Source organism: Oncorhynchus masou, chromosome 1, assembly GCF_036934945.1.
Source record: "Oncorhynchus masou masou isolate Uvic2021 chromosome 1, UVic_Omas_1.1, whole genome shotgun sequence".
Taxonomy (NCBI): Eukaryota; Metazoa; Chordata; class Actinopteri; order Salmoniformes; family Salmonidae; genus Oncorhynchus; species Oncorhynchus masou.
Genome location: NC_088212.1, coordinates 61,386,201 through 61,411,231, shown reverse-complemented (window position 1 = coordinate 61,411,231; position 25,031 = coordinate 61,386,201). Strand labels below are relative to the sequence as shown.

General features: G+C 45.0%; 1 protein-coding gene across 1 annotated transcript in view; it reads right to left on the bottom strand.

Moving 5' to 3' along the window:
• Window positions 1-23,563, bottom strand: part of LOC135547541 (A disintegrin and metalloproteinase with thrombospondin motifs 18-like) — a 46,819-nt gene extending 23,256 nt beyond the window's left edge. Inside the window, exons 1-12 of the mRNA XM_064976633.1 lie at window positions 23,243-23,563; window positions 23,050-23,128; window positions 21,954-22,273; window positions 6,907-7,174; window positions 6,186-6,385; window positions 5,902-5,985; window positions 5,643-5,793; window positions 4,694-4,799; window positions 3,658-3,795; window positions 3,368-3,521; window positions 2,315-2,410; window positions 1,649-1,797 (exon numbers count right to left, since the gene is read on the bottom strand). Coding sequence (XP_064832705.1) covers window positions 1,649-1,797; window positions 2,315-2,410; window positions 3,368-3,521; window positions 3,658-3,795; window positions 4,694-4,799; window positions 5,643-5,793; window positions 5,902-5,985; window positions 6,186-6,385; window positions 6,907-7,174; window positions 21,954-22,273; window positions 23,050-23,128; window positions 23,243-23,344 — 1,847 coding nt within the window. The 5' untranslated portion in view covers window positions 23,345-23,563. The remainder of the gene's footprint in view (window positions 1-1,648; window positions 1,798-2,314; window positions 2,411-3,367; window positions 3,522-3,657; window positions 3,796-4,693; window positions 4,800-5,642; window positions 5,794-5,901; window positions 5,986-6,185; window positions 6,386-6,906; window positions 7,175-21,953; window positions 22,274-23,049; window positions 23,129-23,242) is intronic.
• Window positions 23,564-25,031: the final 1,468 nt, after the last annotated feature.

The following is a 25,031-nucleotide window of genomic DNA, read 5'->3' as shown; positions in this document are numbered from 1 at the left end:
AGCAGCCAAGCCCTCCAAAGCCAAACATGCCCTCAGAGGGAGTCGTAATCTCAAATGAATACAGAATCTTCTTGAGCTTTCACATCCATCTGACTACTAGTGGATGTACCAGGCAACAAGCACACGTAGCCTGACATCAACCAGACGTATTCTGAGAACAATCGAGCAAAGAGATAATTATTTTACCTTTATTTAACTAGGCAAGTCAGTTAAGATCAAATGATTATTTACAACAACAAGCTGGTTGTGATACAGCCTGGAATTGAACCAGGGCCTTAGACCACTGCACCACTCGGGAGCCCCCAAGTGCACAGAAGATCTGACAAACTCATCTGGACCTGATAATTTAATCTAGTGTTGGGGCATTTGTGTGCTATGTCTCTGTATTTACTTGTGTGTGTGTTCAGTGTCTGCCTCGGCTGTGACTGCTTGAAGAAGAAGAGGTTTGTGTTTCCTAGGGAAGTCAGAAGATTGGACAAGTAGCTTGAGGCAGAGCATTGAGTAGCACTGTGGGCTGAGCAGGTTAAACTGGCATGAGAGAGAACCCTTTAATCTGGCCTGCTGTCTGTTTGTAGACTGACAGATAATAGTTTAATGGGCTGACAGCCAACTGGCAGGCAGGCAGCCAGGCAGGCCACACTCTCAGGTGCTCAGTTAGTAAGTCAGGGGGAGCTGACTGGGAGGAAGGCCATGTTTACCTGTCAAAATCCAACCCTGTTCTGTTTGCACAGAGCAGACACACTGTATGTGGAACTCTTCATGTGTTCTATGGTGGTGCTGGTAGAGACTTAGCGAAGACAAGCAACAGTTGAGGTAAAACGTGGCTAATCATGCCTCAAGCTCATCGATCCATCGGCCATCTTGTATGGAGCGTTAGCTCTGCTAGACAAGGTAAAGTGCCTCAAAACAGGGAGGAGTAACTATCACAGTAACAATCCTCTCTGGGGTATTACCAGGGGTTCTTGAGTTCACCCAGTGCAAATCTAGGCTTGTTATGGTGTTATGGTAGGGGAGAGTGGGTTGAGCCAAAGGGGTAAAAGTTGAGCCACCATACACAACTTTAACAATTTGACCAAATATTTTAGGAAGAGGTCATAATTTCATGGAGTCGTGGAAAAAGTGTTAAACAAGTTAGGTCCAAAAAACTGATTCTCACCAAGTCAAATGAATTTGGTGTGTTAGACATTTCAAGTGGAACATTTTAAGATTGTTCTATACACCAGTTGGGGTCTCTATAAGTGTGAATATGAGGTCCTAAACCTTGCATGAAAGTGCATCCTTGTAGCTTTGTGAGCTAATATAGTCAAAATGTTTGTCTTGGGGTAAATTGAGCCAATGGTTGAGCTAAGAGCAAGTTGAGCAAATGTAAGTATTTTCATTAATGCAAAGCATTATCGTTGGGATATGAAGTAACAACAGGGCCTGACCTATGATCATTTGTAGACGGCTTAACTGACCCTGTCCCATGGCTCAACTTACCCCGTCCCTGGAGTACGTTTGGCCAAGATACCACTTTTTTGGGACAAGCTTTGTTTTCAAAACTGTAATTTTTACATGATTTCGGATTATTTACAGGGATACACAACATCCTAAAATATATGTAGATATTTTTGTTAAATATAATACACCTGACCCCCTAGTACTGTACCTGGGGCTGGTGCAGGATCGCTCCCTGTACATCACCCCTCCCCCACAGGTCCTGGAACAGTCCGACCACTCCAACCATCCTGACCACTGACCGTCAACAGCTCTCGGACCGTGGTCACCATACTTCACACACTGGCCTCGCCGACACCACTGTTGAGAGAGAGAGAGAGAGAGAGAGAGAGAGAGAGAGAGAGAGAGAGAGAGAGAGAGAGAGAGATGGGGGCGGGGTGGAGAGGAAAAAGTTGAGTTAGTATCGGTGGTAGGATCTTTGGCTTGCCCCAGTGCTGAGGTTCCTGGTTTGGGTGAATGCCCAGCACCACACCTGGAGACCTAGGCCTGTCTGAGCCAAACCACACACTCACACACATCACCACCTTTCTTTCTCTCCCAATATCATCTTTCACTGTGGAAAAAGAATAGGAGCCTTGTGTCCTTATGGGACATTTAACAATGCACAAAACGCTCCTGCAGGTGTGTGCATATGTGGATTTGTGAGTGAACCTGTCTTTTGTCCTTGGGCATTTGTGTACACGTCCCTGTGTGTTTTTACATCTGTGTGTGTTTGAAAGTGTGTTAGGCTGAATGATAATGTTAGAGGTAAATCCCTGTCTCCTCCCATCCCGTTCACGATGGGCAAGATTGCCATGGAAACAGATGGTACACTTACCATGTCAGTCCCACAGCTGGTGCCCTCGGCAGCGGGCATGAACTTGGTCTCACACCGGTGACCTGTCCTGTGGCACCACAGTGACTTACAGATGTCCTGCCGAGTGACCGGAAACACCAAACAGTGAGTCCAGCATCTGCCCCCCCTCATCAGAACACCACCAACATCACCACTGCCATGGTTACACGCAATAATCCCTCATTTCCAAAAAACCTGTCAAAACCAATCATTGTATTCCCTGAAACACGCTATTCATGTATCTTTTATTTCTTCCCACAATGCAGTATGTATGGAGAGATGAGGCATTGGGAGCCAGGCAGTGGACCTGTGCCACGCTGGCATGCCGCCCGATTGCATCTGGCAGACAGCTAGCGAGACCGGGGTTGTGAGAGAGCTGGTCCCCCCCCCCCCCGTTCTAATCTAACTCTGCAGCAGACTGACTGAGCTAGTGTGCCACGGCCAGCCGTAAGAGCAGAGCACGCGGCTAATTAGCTCTCCTCTGCACCGTGCGAAACGACCGCAGAATCCCAACAGGGGGAAGAAACACGGGGAGGCAAACATCCCAAATCCTTGTTAATTAAGATGTAGAGTCACCTACGTAGAGGTTCAGGAGACGGGTTCAAACTTAGGGCTGGGGTTCAGGAGAACACAAAAGGTTGTATGGGGGGATACACAATGGAGCAGGCTATACCATGAGCACTAATCCTACAGATGGACTGGCGTGGATGTTGATTTCCCACACACAACCTCCTTTTCTTGACCCGTTCCTTATTCATGCTGGATTTGCATGTCAATGCATGTCTTGTTGAATGTATTATAGTGGAAGCTTAAGGAGGCCCATTCCCTTAGGGTTGTGTTCAAGTCTGTTGGACCCGTTTTGAATACTGTAATGGGAGATTAAATATGGCTGTTTTAGACATAGAATGGTTTGTCCCAGAAAGATCATGCAAATTAAATAATACTGGTTTTAAACCCTGCCTAGTTTTCCCAGTAGCACACTTGTCAGACAGTTTCATGCAACCCAGTAAGAATGTGCCTATCCGTGTCAGCTACCTTGACAAAGTCCAGGTTGCACAGTTTAGCCTTGGAGCCAAACTGCCACTTGCACTGTGTGTCAGCATCATAGAGCTGACCTGGGAGCTGCTCTGGGTATTTATACTGCCCAATCTGCCTGGGCTCATCCACCAGACATGATGCTTGAGCTGTTCTGTGGAAAAAAAAACAAGAAAACAATCAGACAGGGACCTAGGATGATAGACTCCTAAACACAAACAGGTGCAGGAGAGAACCACACATCATTACATGCATGGCAGCCGTTTCAGTTGTCAATATATAAGGCTTACCCAAGGAAGCGGCTGAGGTATTGGCGACTGCAGGCAGACCAGGAGAAGACCCCGTTATTTCCTGCCAGGGTTGGAGACATGATGTTTCCTTCAGCTTTCCGACAGGGATTCCCCTCTCCATCATGGATCATCCCAAAACTGCCAGAGAGACAGATCATTGAGAGAGGGGGGGGGGGGGGGGTTTGAACTCTTACCTTAGTAACCTTACAACATTTTTTTTATAAAACTCGTTAAGCTCCATGGAGTGCGATGGGTCACACATTGCCTCACGCTTGTTTTAGAAGCAGATGTGTTATAGCCAGGCATGTGTTGATACATCATTAAGGTCTACCCTCCTACAGAACAGTACATAGCTGAGGTTCACTAGTCTGTAAAAGATGACATCATCTATTTAGAAATGACATGCCCTCAATTTGTCAGTGATTAATGGTATTTGGCCTGGAAGTGGTTTTCATCTGAACAATGTGCAAATTCTGGGAATGATTCCTATTAATTTGACCAAATGTGATTATGAAAATTACAGGAATTCTGACATGTTACCGGCTCGGCGTATCGAAGGAACAGGTTCTTTCCCGTTAGTGTTGAGAGAGTGCCAAGCAGACAAAGGGCTTCACCATAATAATTCAATCTCAAATGTCAAATATAAACGGCCTCTTATCTCGATGGAAACGTGTAAACACAAACAGAGCATACCTATCGCCTGTGGCACTTCATATGGTTTCACACATTGTCGTGGAGAAGATGAAGTGCTTCGCTCGCGTAATGCGATTGTTTCAGTCTGTATTTTTTTGCATCTTTGATGTAGCACTGTAGATTAATGCAGTCACATTGCAAGTAAGCACGACTTTCTATAAAAACTAAGCCTGCACGCATTTATTAGGACCAATGTCCCACGAATGCACTGCTGTATAGTAACACGCTCATCACCTGCACTAGGTGTTCTCCTGTTCTCCTAAAACGCATGGGGGTCTATTCTGCTGCATGTGAAGGTAAAGCTAATGGCTAGTGCTAATTGCGAGGGCATTGATGGACTTACTTGTGGCCTGATTCATGAGCGATGGTGAAAGCTAAGCCCAGTCCTGTGTCTTCATTAATCGTACAGCTACGGTGTTTACTACACATTCCACTTATAGGAGCAAAACCTGCAGAGATAAGCAGAGCAAGAAGGAGAGGAGGAAATGTAAAAGAGTATTGTAAGGGAGATGTCAGGCTCAAATATGTATTCAAACAAAGCTACTATGTCTATCTACAAAAACCATCAGACAACATAACTGTTCTGGGAAAAGGAAGGACGCAGGCTGTGTTACACGACAAACTTATTTTCAATACAGGCATTACTATTGCCAACCTAAAAAATGCAAATCCCGCTATTAGAGGGAGCAAAGACTGCTGTTACATGGCAATAAAGGCAGTCTTTACAGTTTAAATGGTCCACGGAGAGCATGAACGCTATGGATTGTAGCAAGAAAGCTGTGGGCTGTGTTACAAAGAGCATATTTAAATCAAAGCCCCGCTTGCTCCTCACACTGTACGTCCCAAAGTACATACTTGTGGTTTAGGGCCGTTGAGATGAATTAATTATAGTTGGCTGATGCTTCAGTTTTAACTGATCTGACAATGCTGCCAATCGTTCACACTATTGAAGAGAAGAATAGAACGGGATGGGTGTAAGATGTGTGTGTGTGGGTGGGTGCATGTGTGTGCGTGCGTGCATGTATGCATGGCCATACTTGTGTGTATGTGTGTGTGAGTGAGTTTTTACAAGGGTGTATTTAGTGCAGGAGAAATCCCCTGCCGGAGGGAGTCCAGGAAGAGCATGCAGGATCCCGCCCACCCTGGAAGTGACCCCATGATCTCTGGTGCTGTCTAATCCCCCAGCAGCACCATTACTAAGGGATCTAATCTCCAACAGTCCCCTCAGGAGCCCTGGCTGACCTACTTCACCTCCGCCCCCAGCCCTACCAACCCCCCCCCCACCCACTTACCCAGGGTGTCACAGGGCTCGTTCTTCCAAGAGCAGATGTCCAGGCCGGTGAGGAGCACGGCATGGTCGTGGCGCTTACCGATCAGGCCCGACTGCCACTGGCAGAAACTGTTGAGAGACTGGTCAGCGTGGTGGTTGATGGACAGGCCGAGCTGGGGAAGAGACAGAGCGGAAGAGATCAGAAGGGGAGACTGGAGAATTCATGACGTTGGGGAGACTGGTGATTTCTTTTGTCAGGCACTCAGATCAATGTGACTCACTGGATCTTGCTCTAGAAGAAGCAGGCTGACCACCACAATGTTGATATCAGTTCCGATGGTGCCGTCTTTGAAAAGGCTGGAAACCTGAAACAAAACCAACCCAGATTGCCAGTTGTAGATTCAAATTTTGGTTAAAATGAATCGTTGCTTAACATTTTGTGTGAAGTAAATACCGAAATCATGACATTCATTGCTTGTCAAGGCCAGGGTTTTGCTTAAGGATAAAATCTACTTTGGGATATGTTACATGACTGATGACTGACTGGTGTCCCTCCCCTGCTCACCATGTTCATAACAGTGAGGACGTAGGTGGTGACGTTCTCTCTGCCATGTTTCTCCAGCATCTTCCTGTCTGCCACCACCAGCGTTTCCACATTCAGGGTCCCCACCTTGTTAGACGTGACGGGTGATCGCTTCCCCCTGCCTGGGAGCTCAAACTCATCAGGCATGACGAGACGATCCTCAGCAGGGGGCTTGGGAGTGTCTGCAGAGATATGGTAGACAGATAGAGGGCAGGTAGGGAGGGATAGAGATATGGAGAGAGAGAAAGAGGAGACAGGGGGAGAAATGCTTTGGAAAGGAGCTCAAATGACAGCTCCTCCTTTTTCCTGGACCTTTCCCTGATAAGAGCAAGGGGCCGGCAGAGCGTTGAAAGAGCAGGAAATATTCAAAGTCATTCACTCCTCATGCTGCTTCTGAGTTTGAATTTCAATAAAGGCCAGCTACTTTATACCCCTGTGCAATCTGAGCACTATATTTCTTTCAAAATGCATTATACACATTACATCATAAACAATCAGTAGTGGAACATTTGAACATGTTGACCTTCATTTTTGTTATTTGTCATTGTACTGTTACCGTTCTGTTCCTGTGATAAAACTACAAAGCAAGTCTCCATCTTTACTACCACTGTCCTGTACACACAGTCTCACGTGACTGTAATGTGTTTTTCTCATGTGAGCGGATCAAAGGCAGTCATAATAATAAGGACGTTCCCTTACATACATTGCTTGCGGCGTCCACAGAAGTGTTGTCTCTGCAGCTTCCCGTGCTGGTAGTCGTGGTGATGCTGGTGATGGTGCTGTAGATATGGGTTGTCAGGTTGGGAGCTGTGGACAGACCTCTGGCCACCATGGACTTTGTGTTCAGCCGAGCGTTTGTAGACCACGTGTGGGTGGTGTCCACTCGGGGAGGTGTAGTTGTGCTCTGCGGCTAGGTGCTGGGGCAAGGGGGCGATGAAGTACTCATCATCAGACATCCGGATCAGACCTGACTGAAGAGCACAGATACCCCTGGGCCTTAGATTTATTCATCAACATTAAACATTCATCATGGTGGATGAAGACGAGAGCCGGATGAGTAATAAGTCATGTAGATTGTCATGTGTTAAGGAATGGCGTAAGTAAGAGGTCTGTCAGCAGTTCTTAGATAAGGCCTGAAGGGACATAAAAATAGAGAGGAGTCATGTCAAACCAGACACAGACACAAGAAACCCTGGGACAAGGTGGTGTCTCCATAGGTCAGGCTCCCATAGGAATGTGACTTACTGTCTGTCAGGATGATAACACAGGCTACAAGAGGTAGTCTGGGACAGCTGTTCCTCAACATAGGATTCCTTACCCACAAGGTTAGTGGGTTCTGAGACAATCTAGAACCAACTCTTACACTGTAAAGGGGTTGCTGTGAATTTGACAGTAACTTACAGGCAGCTCAGTGGCAAGTACAATTATGTATTTCATATCACAGTACACCTACTGTAATATAAATACAGTATCAAAGAATGTACTGTGTAATTACGCACAGTACAATACTGTAGAATTGACTGTATTATACTGTACAAAAGTCAATGCTACCGTAGTCAGAATGAATGAATGGATACATTTAATTCATTGAGGGGAGGAGTTTGTATTTTACCGTATTTTACTGTAATTACAAGGAATTGGTAAAAGCAGGTTGGTGGCTAGGTAAAGTATTTACACATCACAACATATTTATACATATTTAGTGTTTTAGATCACTTGCACTTCTGGAGGCCTTAACAAAGTCTTTCAAACTGGCAGCTACAGGGCGACTACAGGGCAAAACAGACCAAAAGGACATGGCAAACCACAACCATTTAAGGTTCTAGACTTGCTGCCATTCCAATCTTTAAAATTAATGGCGCACTATAACCACATAGGAGTTCAATTTGTACAGCATTCTCACTCATGGATGAAACAAATATAGCCTCTAAACAAGGCACGCCTCAAAATATGTTAATGAGCCATAAACAACAATTCTATGCACCCAAAATGTTTTTGGCGTACGGTACCCAAAAGTGAAAACATGAAGTAGACCAAACTTTTTGGTCCTTTAAAAACCTGCTTTAAGTAAAACACTATTGTGGGCTATAGCTTGGAAAATAAATACATGTGACTCTGAATGACAACATAATGATGTTTGTTTCCAACATTATTGCTGTTTTCCTAAAGATAAATATGCTTTGTGTTTTGTTTCTTTGTCACAATAATAACCAGTATTGTGATACTTGTATCATCCCGGCCCTAGTATTCTAGGAACAGTACCATTCTACTGTTGATAATACCCCACATTACAGTATAAATTACAGTCTTCAGTTACAGTGTAGTTTACTTCTCAAACACGGCCGTAAAAAAAAACTGCTGTTCACAACCTAAGTACTGGCAGTCGCCATGGATACAGCAGTCAGATACAGTGAAAAAATATATAAAGTAGCATGATGCAAGAGCTTTATATATGATAGTGCAGTCAGGTTGCTAACTAGTTGTGTTTAAAATACTTGCAGGTCAACAGAAACGACAACTCAAAAACTCAAAGTGAAAAAAGTCCCTTTGAACAGACCTCTGCCAAAAACTGTTCTTTAACTAACCAGCTTTTCATGTAAAGGATTACAATACACTCCAAAGAAAGGAATAGAGTGTTGAGACAACCTCTTGGAGACTGCCTGTAAAAACACAGTCAGGCGGGAGGCCATTAATCTTCAACTTCAGCGTGGTCCTGTTATCAGAGCTAGCACTGGAGGGGACTGAATCAATTTGATTAGCGAAAAGAGCTGAAACACAGCGGTATTCACTTTCCCTTCACATGTTAGAGGAGGGCTACGATGTATGAGATAGCCTCTCTATGGAACCCTGTCAGCAAGCCAACCACTGATTGAAAAGATCCAATATTAGCTCTTTGTCATCCTCCGAGGCAGATAGGCAGATAGCTAGGGCTTTTTTACTTCAACACCCTCCCTCCATGCTCTACCGACTGAGCCACACAGGACAGATAGCTGTGTGTGTATGTGTGTGTGTGTGTGTGTGTGTGTGTGTGTGTGTGTGTGTGTGTGTGTGTGTGTGTGTGTGTGTGTGTGTGTGTGTGTGTGTGTGTGTGTGTGTGTGTGTGTGTGTGTGTGTGTGTATGTGTGTGGTTTGATGATCACATGGAACAATAGGGAGGTAGAGAGAGAGGTTGATGTTCAAGTCAAAAGTAAAAATATTGTTTCATAAATTAGGCAATCACAGAACATAAGGCAACGAGCTTCTGTAACACCTCTGAAAATGCATTTCACTTACTCACTAGTCAGCTTTCTGTCTATGGGCCATGTGCAACTGCCTCAGCACCAAGTCTTACATTTGGCAATCCATAGCAATATGATTCATCTTTGAAAGTTTGACATATTGATACAGAGCACTTTCCAATTAATAAAACATTTATAATGAATATAATACAACTGTAGAATCCTTATTTATACCATTACATTATATGGAAGTGTAAAATATTATTTCAAACATCACCACAGGCTGACAGTTTAATTTATACTCAAAATAAATATAAATGCAACATGCAACAATTCCAAAGATTTTACTGAGTTATAGTTCATATAAGGAAATCAGTCAATTGAAATAAAGGTATTAGGCCTTGATCTACTGACTTCACATGACTGGGAATAAAGATATACAGTACATCTGTTGGTGACAGATACCTTAATATAAAAGGTAGAGGAGTGGTTCAGAAAACCAGTCAGTATCTGGTGTGACCACCATTTGCCTCATGCAGCGCGACACATCTCTTTCACATAGAGTTGATCAGGCTGTTGATTGTGGCCTGTGGGGTGTTGTCCTAATCCTATTCAATGGCTGTGCAAAGTTGCTGGATATTGGCATGAACTGGAACATGGTGTCCAGAGCATCCCAAACATGCTCAATGGGTGACATGTCTGGTGAGTATGTAGGCCATGGAAGAACTGGGACAATTTCAGCTTCCAGGAATCGTGTACAGATCCTTGCAACATGGGGCTGTGCATTACCATGCTGAAATATGAGGTGATGGTGGCAGATGAATGGGATGACAATGGGCCTCAAGATCTCGTCACGGCATCTCTGTGCATTCAAATTGGCATCAATAAAATACAATTGTGTTCATGTCCGTAGCTTATGCCTACCATTACCATTACCCCACCCCCACCATGGGGCACTCTGTTCACAATGTTGACATCATCACACCGCTAGTCCACACGACCTCACACGTGTGGTCTGCGGTTGTGAAGCAGGTTGGACGTACTGACAAATTCTCTAAAATACCGTTGGAGGCGGATTATGGTAGGGAAGTGAACATTAAATGATCTGGCAACAGCTCTGGTGGACATTCCTGCAGTCAGCATGCGAAATGCACACTCCCTCAAAACTTCAGACATCTGTGGCATTGTGACAAAACTGCACATTTTAGAGTGTCCTTTCATTGTCCCCAGCACAGGTGCACTTGTGTAATGATCATATTGTTTAATAATCAGCTTCTTGATATTTCACACCTGTCAGGTGGATGGATTATCTTGGCAAAGGATAAATGCTCACTAACAGGGATCTTTACAAATTTGGGCAGAACATTTGAGGAAAGATAAGCTTTTTGTGCATATAGAACATTTCTGGGATATTTTACTTCAGCTCATGAAACATGGGACCAACACTTTACATGATGCATTTATATTTTTGTTCAGTGTAGTTTTGGTTGGTTATAGTTGAGCAATTGTAATGCATTTGCAACAGCCCTCCAGCTTAAGGTTTGCAATATAAGACTAGAACAGAATTACCATTAATCTGGCAGCAACGACCGCATCCAAGATGTTCTGGAGGAGTTCACTGCGCTGTGCTAGCTGAGCGTGCATTTATCTCAGTACGTGAAACGTGTCGTGTTGCTGTAGAATGAAGAAGCAGTGGTTTGGTTTATTTCGCCTGGCAGGGCTACCAGACAGACAGACAGACAGGCTGATAAACACCCTGGCCTCTGACAGACCATCCGTTCACTGCTGTGGCTGTTCATGACAGCAGGGTTAGACAGCGTCAGACAGCACTGGGTAGAGGCGTGTATCCACTTGGCCTCATCCACAGTGAGTTACAAAGAGAGGAATAATGATGAAATGGACTCGATAAGCATTGGCAGACTAGAGAAAAAAATATGTATTTTCTTTTGGTCAGCACTACTATTTTATTATGTATTGCCTGATCATTTGTTTATGTGATTGCATGAGACAGAGAAAGAACTGAGTGAAGAAAGGTGAATGCAGCCATTTAATTGTTGTTTTGGTTTCCCCAAACCTCTGTCCTTTCTCCCATTTGATGACCAAGTCAAGCAGTTCATTCCACTCTCTGACCATGTCTGAGATCCATCACTAAGAGTGCTGAACCTCACAAATTCTGTCTGGCCATGGAATGCCATCTAATCTCACCTCCTACTCTCCAAATCCAGCCCAAATAGCTGTGCAATTGTCATCCACACCCCTCACACCCCATGACCCCTGTCCATTTTCTATGCGTGACACCCACCTCCCCCTTCACCCTCCTGATCCACATTTCCCCAGACTAGCAGGTGGCAAAGTAAACATAGGCGAACAAAGGGGGAGCCATGCAGAAGCTCTTGTTGTGAAAACAGTGGCGAGCCATTGGCAGACTGCCACCATGCACAGGCATCCGCTCCCTGACTCCCACCTCCTGGGACAGGCCAGAGGTACAACAGGGGCACTCTGGGGAGGTCCACCATAACCCCATCCATCCCTCTTCTCCCAGGACCTGACAGAACACACCAAACCACCTCGTATCACTCATTCCTCCCCCGATGAGGATCAAAAGGCCATGTGAGTAACCCAGAGGCTCTTGTCAAATTTGGTTCTGTTTCTCCCATGATAGTAATGGGCAGTAATGGCATCGGGCGTCCGTCGATGTCTGTCAGCCTCGTTCTCTGTGTTTCTCCGGTGCTTTGTTGAGGCAGAGTGATTTCTCTTTCCGACTGATGGGTTTCAATCAAAAGGGGGTTTACACTAAATGCAGTGACGTCTATTTTGGCCGAGCCACATGGTACCTTGTGTGCCTTGCCTTCGTGTGTCACATTTTCCTCCTCTTCCTCTAATGTGACCTCGGCAGAGCCCCACATGCCTTCAAAAACTGTGTCCAGACAGAAAGAGGATAACAGTATGATATGTCTTCACCACAGCTGGGCAGCCAGAACAGCCAGGACCCCTCCTTATGAACCAGCCCTAGCTAGCCCCCGACACAGGCCATAATCTAGGAGTAGACCGCGTGAGGACAGAGAGCAGGGAGACACTGACAAACTTGGGGAGGATACACAATGCTATACCGGACTTAGAAACCATTCCACTTCCTTAACAGCCACAAGACTTGAGTGTAACCCGCACTGTCATTTCATTACACTTTTCCACTGCACTGTAAAGATCTGGCAGCCTGGCCGGTCTGGCGACTGCTCCAGCCCTTTGAACTGACGAGTTTAGGGATCTCACCAACTAACTCTCAGCAAACTGTCAAGCAACATAGGCCTATGCATAGATATATGGATGCTATTTGTATAAATCTCTGCTATGCATTACATCCATAAATATAATATTTTCTGCTCATTTTTGCAGTGGTGACAGTAGTACTTCATCCCAGATGAGCCCATTTTTAACATTTGCATACGTTTTGTGAAGCTACCCTGAACTAAGCCTGTAGCATTATTAACAAATCTGACAGCGACCGAATTACTCACACAGACTGAAACTGTAAAAGAGACAAAGATGGAGGAGACAAAGTACCTCTTCCAGGTTCCAACCCCTATCTGTGTAAATCTATTAGCACATTAGCCTGGAATCTCGCTAGCCACTTCCTGTTGTGATGTGCCTTGTTAGCTAGCTAGCGCTTCCCATTGTCTTCCCATTGTCTGCCAACCCCCCACACCACCTCACACTCAATTATCACACATGTATTCCATTTGTCTCAGAAACATACCAAACTTTACTGTAAAATATCTATCAACCTCTTCCAGCAGTTAGCATATGGAGGTGCCTATGCTTGATAATGGGAGGAAATTGATTCCATCTGTCGGGATGTGGTGCGTCTCTCTTCTTGTTCTGCCTGAACTGTATGTCTGTGAGAGTCCTGAGAAGACTAGAAGAACTGTAAAAGTAGAACACTGGAGGGACAACTTGCAAAGAAAACATAAGCATACTAGTAGCCATAAAATATCACTAATATCAGATACTGATAGTAATATCAGGTGATATCAGGTACATACCTCAATGTACTGTATTATTTCTGGCATTACATTTAATACATGTTTTAACATGCTGTTAAATGGATGTTATTCATGACAACATATATCCTCTGAAAGGTACTTGAGATTTATGGAATTTCACAGGGAGCAAAGAGACACCAGGTCCTGAAACTTCAAGTAATATTGATGTGGCAGACCTCTAGTGATTTCCTTAAATGTACACTTGTAAGAGTTACACAGATTAGAGGGAGATGTCCTCTGTTAAACACCAGTCTATTTCTCCTAAGACCTGCAGACATCATACGACCCCCCCTCCCACCACCGTTCTCAGTTTACAGCATAACATGCACATGGTTACTCTGAGGAGACAGTTTTTCCAACCCAACGGTCTATGTTGTTGGGAATGAGCAAATACACCAATGGTCTCAGAGGAATTTCCTATGGAAGCTATTACAACATGACTTTGCTTTTGCTTTCATGTGGTTTTCTGAGGCCTGTGACTACACACATGTAACCTTACACATTTTGACCATGCATGTCTTCAGTGTAAGTGCGAGACACAATTTATAGCTTGTTCCTTAGGATCTGTTGCGGGGGAAATTAGCTTGTCTTTGTGTAAACTGTAGCTGCTTTTAAGGCTTCCAACCGTGACATTATATTTTAAATTAGTAAGTGCTTACATGCTGTTAAAGACTGGGAGAGAGAGATGTGTGAGAAACCCAAACCCAGTGATTATAAAGCTCTAAAACACATCTGCACTCCAGCTCAGCGTTACATGTGACCACAGTGTCGGCGAATGCAGACCAGAGCATCCACATCACTCAGTGTCTGTCAGCTATGGTAAAAGGATACAGGCCATTATCAGTCCAAAATACAGCCCTCGTCTGTGTGAGCGGCCTATGTCTCCGTGTCTATCATTCGACCTGGCCAATAATGATTTGAGTTTCCCTCAGCGTTAGCCTAGAGCATTCCACAGAGTGTGTGGCGTCACTAATTGCCTTTAAAGAGCATAGACACCCACTGAGCAGCCCTTGTTCTCCAAATAAAGCACAGGTGGGCCTGGAAACACCATGGCTAATAATGTTATAGATTCCCCTTATCAGCTGAATCAAAATGGGCAAGGTTCACCTCATTTTCCTGTCAGCCCAGTTGGGACCAAGCAACTTCCTCTGACAGTGGATGATGACTCAGCAGGTGGCCAAATTGGGAAGTCCACTATTTCAGGCAGTCAGTCCCTCCCAAACTCACCAGAGGTCAGAAATAGAGAAAAGGAGAGGATATGAGGGGGAAAGAGAAATTGAAGTAAATATGGGATATACTGTATATGGTTCTGTGTTCAATTTAAGCTAACATCTTTACTGTTTCCACTGCTTCCAGTACTCTGCCCTGAACCTCGGACACGGTCACTAGCCAGCTACCATCCAGTTGTCACGCCCTGGTCTTAGTATTTTGTGTTTTCTTTATCCATTTGGTCAGGCCAGGGTGTGACATGGGTTTTTGTATGTGGTGTGTTTTGTCTTGGGGTTTTTTCATAGGTATTGGGTTTGTAGCTTAGTGGGGTGTTCTAGCTTAGTCTATGGCTGTCTGAAGTGGTTCTCAATCAGAGGCAGGTGTTTATCGTTGTCTCTGATTGGGAACCATATTTAGGCAGCCATATTCTTTGAGTGTTTCGTGGGTGATTGTCCTTATGTCCTTGTTTCTGTCGTGTGTTAGTTTGCACCAGTATAGGCTGTTTCGGTTTTCGTGTTATGTTTGTTGTTTTCGTATTTTTGTGTTTTTTCCTTGTTTCATTAAAATATGAATCGCTATAGCCACGCCTCATTTTTGTCCGACTCTCTTTCACCTATAGAAAACCGTGTCAGAATCACCCACCACAACAGGACCAAGCGGCGTGGTAACGGGCAGCAGCAGGAGCAGCGCAATAAGGATTTCTGGACTTGGGAGGAGATCCTTGACGGAGAAGGACCCTGGGCACAGCCTGGAGAATATCGCAGCCCCAAGGAAGAACTGGAGGCGGAAAAAGCGGAGAGGCGCTGGTATGAGGAGGCAGCACGGCGACGCGGATGGAAGCCCGAGAGTCAGCCCCAAAAATTTCTTGGGGGGGGGGGCTCACAGGGAGTATGGCGACGCTAGGTAGGAGACCTACGCCAACTTCCTGTGCTTACCGGGGGGCTAGAGAGACCGGGCAGGCACCGTGTTATGCTGTGGTGCGCACGGTGTCCCCAGTGCGGGTGCATAGCCCGGTGCGGTACATTCCAGCTCCGCGTATCGGCCGGGCTAGAGTGAGCGTCGAGCCAAATGCCATGAAGCCGGCTCTACGCATCTGGTCCCCAGTGCGTCTCCTTGGGCCGGCTTACATGGCACCAGCTTTGCGCACGGTGTCCCTGGTTCGCCTGCATAGCCCAGTGCGGGCTATTCCTGCCAGTCTGCATGGAGCAGCCAGAGCTGCCAGTCTGCAAGAAGCCGCCAGAGCTGCCAGTCTGCAAGAAGCCGCCAGAGCTGACAGTCTGCATGGAGCAGCCAGAGCCGTTAGTCAGCATGGAGCAGCCAGAGCCATCAGTCAGCATGGAGCAGCCAGAGCCGTCAGTCTGCCAGGATCCGCCAGTCAGCCAGGATCTTCCAGATCCACCAGTCAGCCAGGATCCGCCAGTTAGCCAGACTCTTCCAGATCCGCCAGTCAGCCAGGATCTTCCAGATCCGCCACTCAGCCAGGATCTTCCAGATCCGCCACTCAGCCAGGATCTTCCAGATCCACCACTCAGCCAGGATCCGCCAGTCAGCCACTCAGCCAGGATCCGCCAGTCAGCCAGACTCTTCCAGATCCGCCAGTCAGCCAGATTCTTCCAGATCCGCCAGTCAGCCAGAGTCTTCCAGATCCGCCAGTCAGCCATACTCTTCCAGATCCGCCGGTCAGCCAGACTCTACCTGCCTGGGCCAACTACCTGCCTGAGCTTCCTCTCAGTGCTGAGCTTCCTCTCAGTCCCGAGCTACCCCTCAGTCCCGAGCTACCCCTCAGTCCCGAGCTACCCCTCAGTCCCGAGCTGCCCCTCAGTCCCGAGCTGCCCCTCAGTCCAGCGGGGTCCTGGGTGAGGACTACTAGGCCAAGGTCGGCGGCGAGGGTCGCCTATCTAAGGACGCGAGGAAGATGGACTAAGACTTTGTTAGGGTGGGGTCCACGTCCCGCGCCGGAGCCGCCACCGTGGACAGACGCCCACCCGGACCCTCCCCTATGGGTTTTGGTGTGCGGCCGGGAGTCCGCACCTTGGGGGGGGGGGGTTCTGTCACGCCCTGGTCTTAGTATTTTGTGTTTTCTTTATCTATTTGGTCAGGCCAGGGTGTGACATGGGTTTTGTATGTGGTGTGTCTTGGGTTTTTTTCATAGGTATTGGGTTTGTAGCTTAGTGGGGTGTTCTAGCTTAGTCTATGGCTGTCTGAAGTGGTTCTCAATCAGAGGCAGGTGTTTATCGTTGTCTCTGATTGGGAACCATATTTAGGCAGCCATATTCTTTGAGTGTTTCGTGGGTGATTGTCCTTATGTCCTTGTTTCTGTCGTGTGTTAGTTTGCACCAGTATAGGCTGTTTCGGTTTTCGTGTTATGTTTGTTGTTTTCGTATTGATTCATGTTTTTTCCTTGTTTCATTGAAATATGAATCGCAATAGCCACGCCGCATTTTGGTCCGACTCTCTTTCACCTATAGAAAACCGTGACACCAGTACTCCACCCTGCACCTTAAGAGACTTTTGCCCTATGTACAGTCATTGAACACCAGTCACTTTAATAATATTTACATACTGTTTTACCCACTTTATATGTACATACTGTATTCTAGACATGGCTCATCCTATATAGCTGATTGAGGACCTTCTTATTGATGAATGTGTTTTTCGATTGAGGACCTTCTTATTGATGAATGTGTTTTTCTTTCTACTTGCATTTTGTATTTATATTTTGATGTGTGTATTTTCTGTCATTTCTGTAATTCAAGGCTCATCTGTAAAATAGACCTTGGTCTCAGTATGACTCCCTGATCAAATAAAACTTTGATAAATAAAGAATCTACTGCTATACACACACACCTTTTCTATTCACATACTGTCCATACTGTCTATACCCACCATTCACATACATACGTATGTATCATTTATATTCCGGACTCAGGGAGCTAATTTCCTGCAATTCTATCCATTTTGCTATGGGGTTGTGTACTGTGCATTTAAATACTGTGTTCTCGACATAGCTCATACTAATATTTCTACTACTGTACATTGCATTTTAGCTACACTGTTTATGCACACAGCATATTATTTATATACTGGATTCTTGACATCGCTCACTCTAATAGATCTACTGCTGTACATATCCTTCCTAGAATATTCCTTGTGTAAATTCATCCATTGTAGATACGTGTAGGTTGCATTTGGATTACTGTTACATTGCTATTTGGGTTGTTAATTGGATTCGTTACGACATTTCTTAATTTCTTAATTTTTTACTTTTTGGATTATGTGTGTATTATTTTGTATCGCTACGTATTTCTTCACTGTTGGAGCTAGAAACACCAGCATTTGGCTGCACCTGTGATAACATCTGCAATATCTGCAACCAATAAATGTTGATTTGGTCTGTTCTGCAACCATGTTTGTACACGTCTTATATACAGAGAAAAATTGTTCACTAAAGCAGCCATACAGGTCAAAACGCTATCCTCATTTAACGACAAGCCAGAACCGTTGTCGGAAAATAACTTATTGTCTAACAAAAGGGGTACTGCATCTATTGTGCTGACACAGACGGGTCGAGGAATATGTATGGATTCTGCTTTGTGAAGTGACGACCACTTCAACGCTCCTCATTCGTCTTGTGTGAGAAACCCGAGCACAATGCCTGTGACAAGAGCAGAATGGCAAGGGCCTGGCTCCCTCTCCTACTGGCATCTAGCGGTGGGCACTACATCACTGTCACCACGGAGACCACCAGGGAATCTCCCTCCGAAGCGCTCACAACATGACCGGCTCACGTCGTATGTGGCATAACAGCCTATGAGTTATGAGTGGGACTAGGGAGCCAGAGTACCTACAGAGTTCCAACAGACGTTCCAATTTGTCCCGTCCTCTTATGAAAATGGACAAGTACAAATGCCCAAAGTCCTACCTGAGAATTCCTCATCATGTGTCAGACTCAGCCCTACGCCCTGTACTCCCTGCATCCATATGGAGCCCATTGTGGGGAGATGGGACACTGAGCAGAGAGAGTTGTGGTTTACAGTAGGTCATATGAGGTGCTGAGAAAGAACTGAGCATCAGCCATCTTGTTTATTTCAGGCCTGTGCAACAACATTTAAATATGATACTCTACAGAGAAAAGTTCACTCCAGAACAATCATTTATGGCGATGACATCACCTATAACTCATGTTTAGTAATATATGTAGGACTATAATTCTGATTTTGTTTTTTTATAATCCCACTAAACCGGTTATATGACGGATACCACACCACGGGAAGAGAATGAGTGTCATTTTTTTTCTCCACACAGTGGAACGTCCTACGACTTACACCTTGTTGAGACAGTCAAATGTGCATGTCTGCTGACGTGTTTCCTTTCCTCAGATCATTGTTAAAGGATATCACAACTGTCCCTGCAATAAGACCCTGAGCAAAATAAACAGCCTCCTTTGAGGTGTCAGAGAGCAACAAGCTGGGTAATGAGAGAAAGGAAAGGAAAAGGGGAGGTTTGTTTTCACACTCATCCCCTAGTACATGGGGGTCATTAAAAAGACCCCTAGTACACATCAAAACAGACTCAATTACCTCCCTAATTAGAACCGGTCTACAACTCTACAGGGGTTGTGGGAAAAGAATACACCTAGCCCTCCCAGCCTCGTTTTGAAAATAAAGAAGAACTACAAAAACCTGTTCTCAGAATATATGTGGTTACCTAAGAGAGAGTGACCTGCTTTAATACCACAGGAAACACTGAAAAGAGAGATGTCTCAGAGAGACCACGTTTACATGCGCACAGTATTCCGGATGGTAGCTCATATCCCGCTTTTGGTCTTACTCGGGATAAGCTGTTTACATGAACCTTTGATATCCCGTTCACGAGTATCCCTGTATCTGTAAATAAACAGAATATTCCTAATTTAAGTTCATATGGGTTAAATGGAATAATAACTGCAATCTGGACACTGACTGTAGACCTATAACCTCTCACATGTAGAGTAATGTAACATTAACTCTAGCAAAATTATGCATTTCTTGCAGTAACATTATACAACAAATGTTAATTTTGTCTCGGAACAGGAGTGGAGAAATATGATTTCTTTCTTTCAGCATCTCTTGAGAAAAAGTGAATGCGTGCGTAACGTGTTATCTTTGACACTTTTATGCAAGCAGACTATTTCAACCACATAAAATATGACCCCTAGATGAACTTGAAGTCTTATCAGAAACGTGTTTCATCGTTTTTCTCAGCTAGCACTTAAAACCTTCGATGGTGTGGCTGTAACTGTATAGACTGAAGAGACATGCATCCCAACGTGGAAGAGGGGGCTTGGGAAAGGTCATGGCTGAGTTTGTCATGGTCGGACACGCTTAGCCAGAGAACCGGAATCCGCTGAAGGGGCAATCTAATGGCTCAACAGCCAGACAATATAGCTGGCCCACACACCAATGATCCCGCCGTCCAATAAGATAATAAATGACATATTAATCAAGGTCTCAGAGAGTGCATCCAAGCCTACTGTTCTTGTTGAGTTCAGTTCAGCTCTTGGGGTCTGGTCCTTGTGAGGAAGGGCTGGCTCTGTCACCCAGTGTACGGAGCGGTGACCTGGGGAGGACAGCAGAGCTCTAATTTATCTCTCACTGCATTCACAGAGGAATGGGAGAGCAGCTTTGAACTTGCACTACAGAGGAACTGAGGCCAGCGTGACCCTGAAAGAGGGAGCGACTGAGGCCTACCACCGTGACCTCTGGACCAGAGAATGCAGGCAGAGAACTCCTGTGTGCAACCAGCAATACCTGTACAATTTCTTTTTTTTAACTGATGCCTTCAAGTCATTCGAGGTCAGCAGAAAAGAGAAAATACTTTTCGACACACAAAGGAAGTACATGTCCTTCTCATGAGGAGTGTAATTAAAAACACCATGTTAAATTATTCAGGATTTACTAAGCAAATCCCCTATCCCCGGTCTTAATACAGAGTCTGCCTGTTCTTGATTTAAAAACAGCATCCCCCTCCATCTGCTGGGGCATGATGCACACAAACTGTAGTTAAGAGGACCAGCGTGGGCGGACTGTGGAGGCCGGGGCTTCTCTGACCGGCCGTCTGTCTGTGTGCCAGCAGTGGAGACCTACACTACCACAAAGAGGGCCTCCATCGGCCCATAGAGAGAGCAACCATCCTCCCTCGGAGCGCCACTCTAAACTCGGAATTAACATTCTTCTTGCAGAAAAAAAATCTAGCTCTCACCCAAACAGGCTGCCAGTGATCCTCGGTTTCCAGGCAAAAGAAGCTGCTGAGGATCAACAGGGATGAATGGGTCCTCATTTGTACTTAATCCAAAGCTCCTCGTGAAGGGGAGATGACATGTGGGGTTAAACTCCTCCAGGCTATGCACTCTTTCAGTGCAACAGACAGACCTTCTTTCTTGTGCATTTTCCTCTCTTTTCCCCTTTATTCAGTTTTAATGTACTACTGTAAAAGTAGGTCTTTTAATGTGGCTCTCCCTCCCATCCATCTGAAATCTAAAAGTAGAAGCACATTTTAAGAAACGATAGACTAAGTGAATGTCTGATGGCCCTCGGGTCATCCTTGGGAAGAGAAAAAAGGATAACTGGGGCTGAGAAAAACAGATCAAAGAGTACTTCCAGTCTATTCAAATGCGTCCGCTCCCAAATTACATTGTGTCCTTGCACAGTTTTAAAAATAATGGGTCACTGCTGTTTAATTGTGAAGAAGCTACTACTAATGAAAAGAACAATACAAAGATTAGCACTGCCAGCCAAGCGGCTGAGACTTCACCCTGGGTTTAATTGCACTGAACAAGGGAGATGGGGAAGCAGGGCAAACAAGGGACAAAAGAGCAAGGAGCAAAGGAGGTAGAGGCTATTGGCAAAAATAAAGGCATGTTTTATAGAGGCCTAGTGTCCGGGGTGGGACATGTGATCTGTTTGTCCGCCTAAGGGAGGAAATAGTGAGAGAGACACTAAGGCCAGCAACTTAAAAAAAAAAAACAGAACTGTCTCTTTTCCACTCTCCTCCCTTCTTCTCCCCACTCCCCCCTCCCTCTCTCTTTCTCACCCCCACATACACACCCCTCTCTCCTTCTCTCTTCCTCACACACAGAAACAGAAACACACTCTTTTTTCTCTTTCATTGCTTACTTTGCATAACATAAAAGGTGGTTTGACACAAGGTGTAATCCATGACAAATCTAAATCACGAGAGAAAAAAAAAACAGGTGTATGTTTCCTGACGCAGGGTAACGTTTAACGACTCAAGGGGACACTTACCAAGCCAGAACATGTAGATATGGCTGCAGAGGAAGCTGTGAGGTTGCGTATGAATCCCTGATACAAGCAGTCCTGATGGGCTGGCTCCTGTGCCAATGTGGTGATGCCCTCTGTCCCCAGTACCTGTACTGTGAAGCCCTCTGCCACTACCATGGCAGGCTGTAAGTCCAGGTGCATGTCCCTCCCGAAGGCAGAGAGCCTGTAGTGTACAGGGCCTCCCATGGACGACAGGGACCTCTTATTCCGGCCTCGCCGCAGCATATCGTGGGACACATACCCACCCCGAGCATCCACCTCAATTGGCGTCACAAACATGTAATCTGGGGGAGAACCACAGAAAAGGTCACCACCAAACCCACATCCAATAAGTTAATCTTATTGGCACAAGCATTTGCACACATTTCAACTCCCTCTAGTCTGTTTATACTGATCACAGTATAATTGATCAAACAGTGTTATAATATTTAAGTGACTTATGAGGGGAGAATTTGATATCATACTGGCATGTGTATTCATTCGGGTCTTTCATAATCAAACCAAGTTTCAGATCCAAAAGTTGTAAACCTTATTCCACTACCATAGCCTATATTAATCTAATAAACAGTTATTCAATAAGAGCACAAAGACACCCATCATTTAGGAACAGTATCAGACGCCACGTAGGCCTAATAGGAACGCCCAGAAACAAATCCAAATCTTTTTTTTACAGTCACATCCACTCTCATTGGTAAATCAAAGAATGTAAATCATCTAAACTCTACCCGCCCCGTCGCCGGCTGCTCAAGGAGGAAACTGCCGCTTCTGTAGGGAATTCCTTCACCGGCAAACGCGCGTGGCTTAAATTTACCAGCCAAGAAGACGAGAGAGGCAGTATGCGCGCAAGGCACCATGAGCGCTTTACCTGGTGACTCATCGATAAACCTGACACAACACATACAAGTAATGCGTTTTATTCTTTCTGAACAGTAGCTTTGTTATTGTTTCATTCGAAAAGGTTGTAAAAGTTACAGACTGCTGCAGACTACAATGTTGTTAGTAACCATTGTCTTATCAGTTATGGAGAGAAGTAAACAACCGGCCCGTGCAAAATACAAACCATGATTCAGTCCACTGGTGTCACTGGCAAAAGTGGACGAAACAGAGTAAATGGAATGTGAGCAGTAGATATGCAGCGTCTGCAAAACGACAGGTAGCAACAAGTTAATGGCACAACAAGCGCAACAGTGTACTGTAACAGGCTTCCTACTGCAATTTAAAAGTATATCTGATGATAGTTAATTGTCACCTGCCTTCAATGTGTTCCAGAACCACAGAGTTGATAAAATCTTCACTGATGTGCAGCTGACAAGTGGGATAGGCAAAGTCCATATCAAAAGAAAAAGGCAATCCATGTTGGCATGCAATATCCTCCTCTGTTACCTCCTAAAAAAACACAGAAGTAATAACCTGTGGCAGCGGATAATGCAACTGTAAGACATTGCTGATTTCTTTAGGTGCCTTTTACATGTAATCACGCCTAGTCCGCCGGGTCCATTTGGCTGTGCCTGGAGAGGTAAAGCGCACTCGTGCGTCTTTCTGAAACAGGTAGCAAATCGCCGGAGTGCTGACTGTGCTCTCTACAGTGAACAGTGACAGTCAGCTCCTGCAGACCGTAAGTAGCACCAGCGGGTGGAAACGGAGATGGGCCAATCAGCAAAGAGCATCATCTTCTCTGTTGTGCAGGAAAGCTCTTAACTATCTTTGGCTCAGTGTTGAGTTTAACAAATTCGTGCTCCCCGCACAACCCACCGGGCAAAAACAGGTTGAATCAACGTTGTTTCCACGTTGTTTCATTTCACCCCCCCCCAAAAAAAAATATATGTGATGATGTTGAATCATGTGGAAACTGATTGGATTTGCAAAAAGGCTTCATCATCAGGACATTCCGTGTTTTTTTCACGCATTTTTTTTGTTGAATTGACCTATAAAGCTCTTCAATTAATATTGCAGGTCGATGCAACTTTCCAAATGAAAATACAGAAAGTATTTGATTGGATGTAAATTGTGTAGCCTATAATTCAAGGTCAGATTTTCATTCCACTTCTGGAGTTGAAATTGCCCACCTGACTGACCTTTGTATGTAATGTAGGGCCAGAGTAAAGAGATTAATAAACTATGTGTTATTATAGGCAAACCTTTCTATTCTACAACAGGTCATTCACGCAAAATGGTGAATTACGTGTAAACATAAAGGGATACTTTTGTGCACATTTGGGGTTAGTTTTTCAGTCGTGCAGCCTAGTATGTTTTTTTCATTTAGCAGATGTGTCAGTGGCTTGGTCACTATCCCACCTTAGTCAAGAAGAGTATAGGCTAGTGGCCAATACTAGCGACTGGGGCCCCTAAACGACATTTTACGTCGTGTATGCCTGAAACCGGCCCTGTTAAACCCGTACTCTTGAAATTATGTTTAGGGGCAACGTACGCTTCTAAACTGTGCGCAGTAGCCCGGAGACTGCCGCCCAGCTCCCCCCGGACTGCGGCGCAGAAGAAAACGGTATCAACCCATGCAGAGAAGCACGAGATTGAACTTCACTCAATTTTCTAGAGTTTCCCCTGTGAGCTAACACTATCAACGTTCCCTTTACTGTAGAAATTGTGATCGAATCAATGCAATATTAGCCACTTTCAATGCAACGTACCGAAACAAAACGAACTATGCAAGATTTAGTACGCACAACTAACTGCAGGAGATGTTGAAGGCAGAACGCATTGGACACGCACGACACAGCCAGTAATCTACACAGACCATTGCGGTATAACCAATCAGAGCTGCAAGTAGTCCTATATGCAAATAGACTATTGCCATATATGGATCTGTGAAATTTACATTTTTTTATCTGTGAAGTTAACTTTGAACTGGACTGTTTACACGAATGAGCGGTCATGAGTACATGCGCTTGTTTGAGATCAAAGCAAGAGCTGCATGTAGCCACTTGCGCACATTTTGTTTGCTAATTAGTGAGTTATTGGCTCAGTTATAGATCATTTGAAGTCAGCAATAGGGGAGTGATTGCTTCCTACAAGAGCACAAAACGT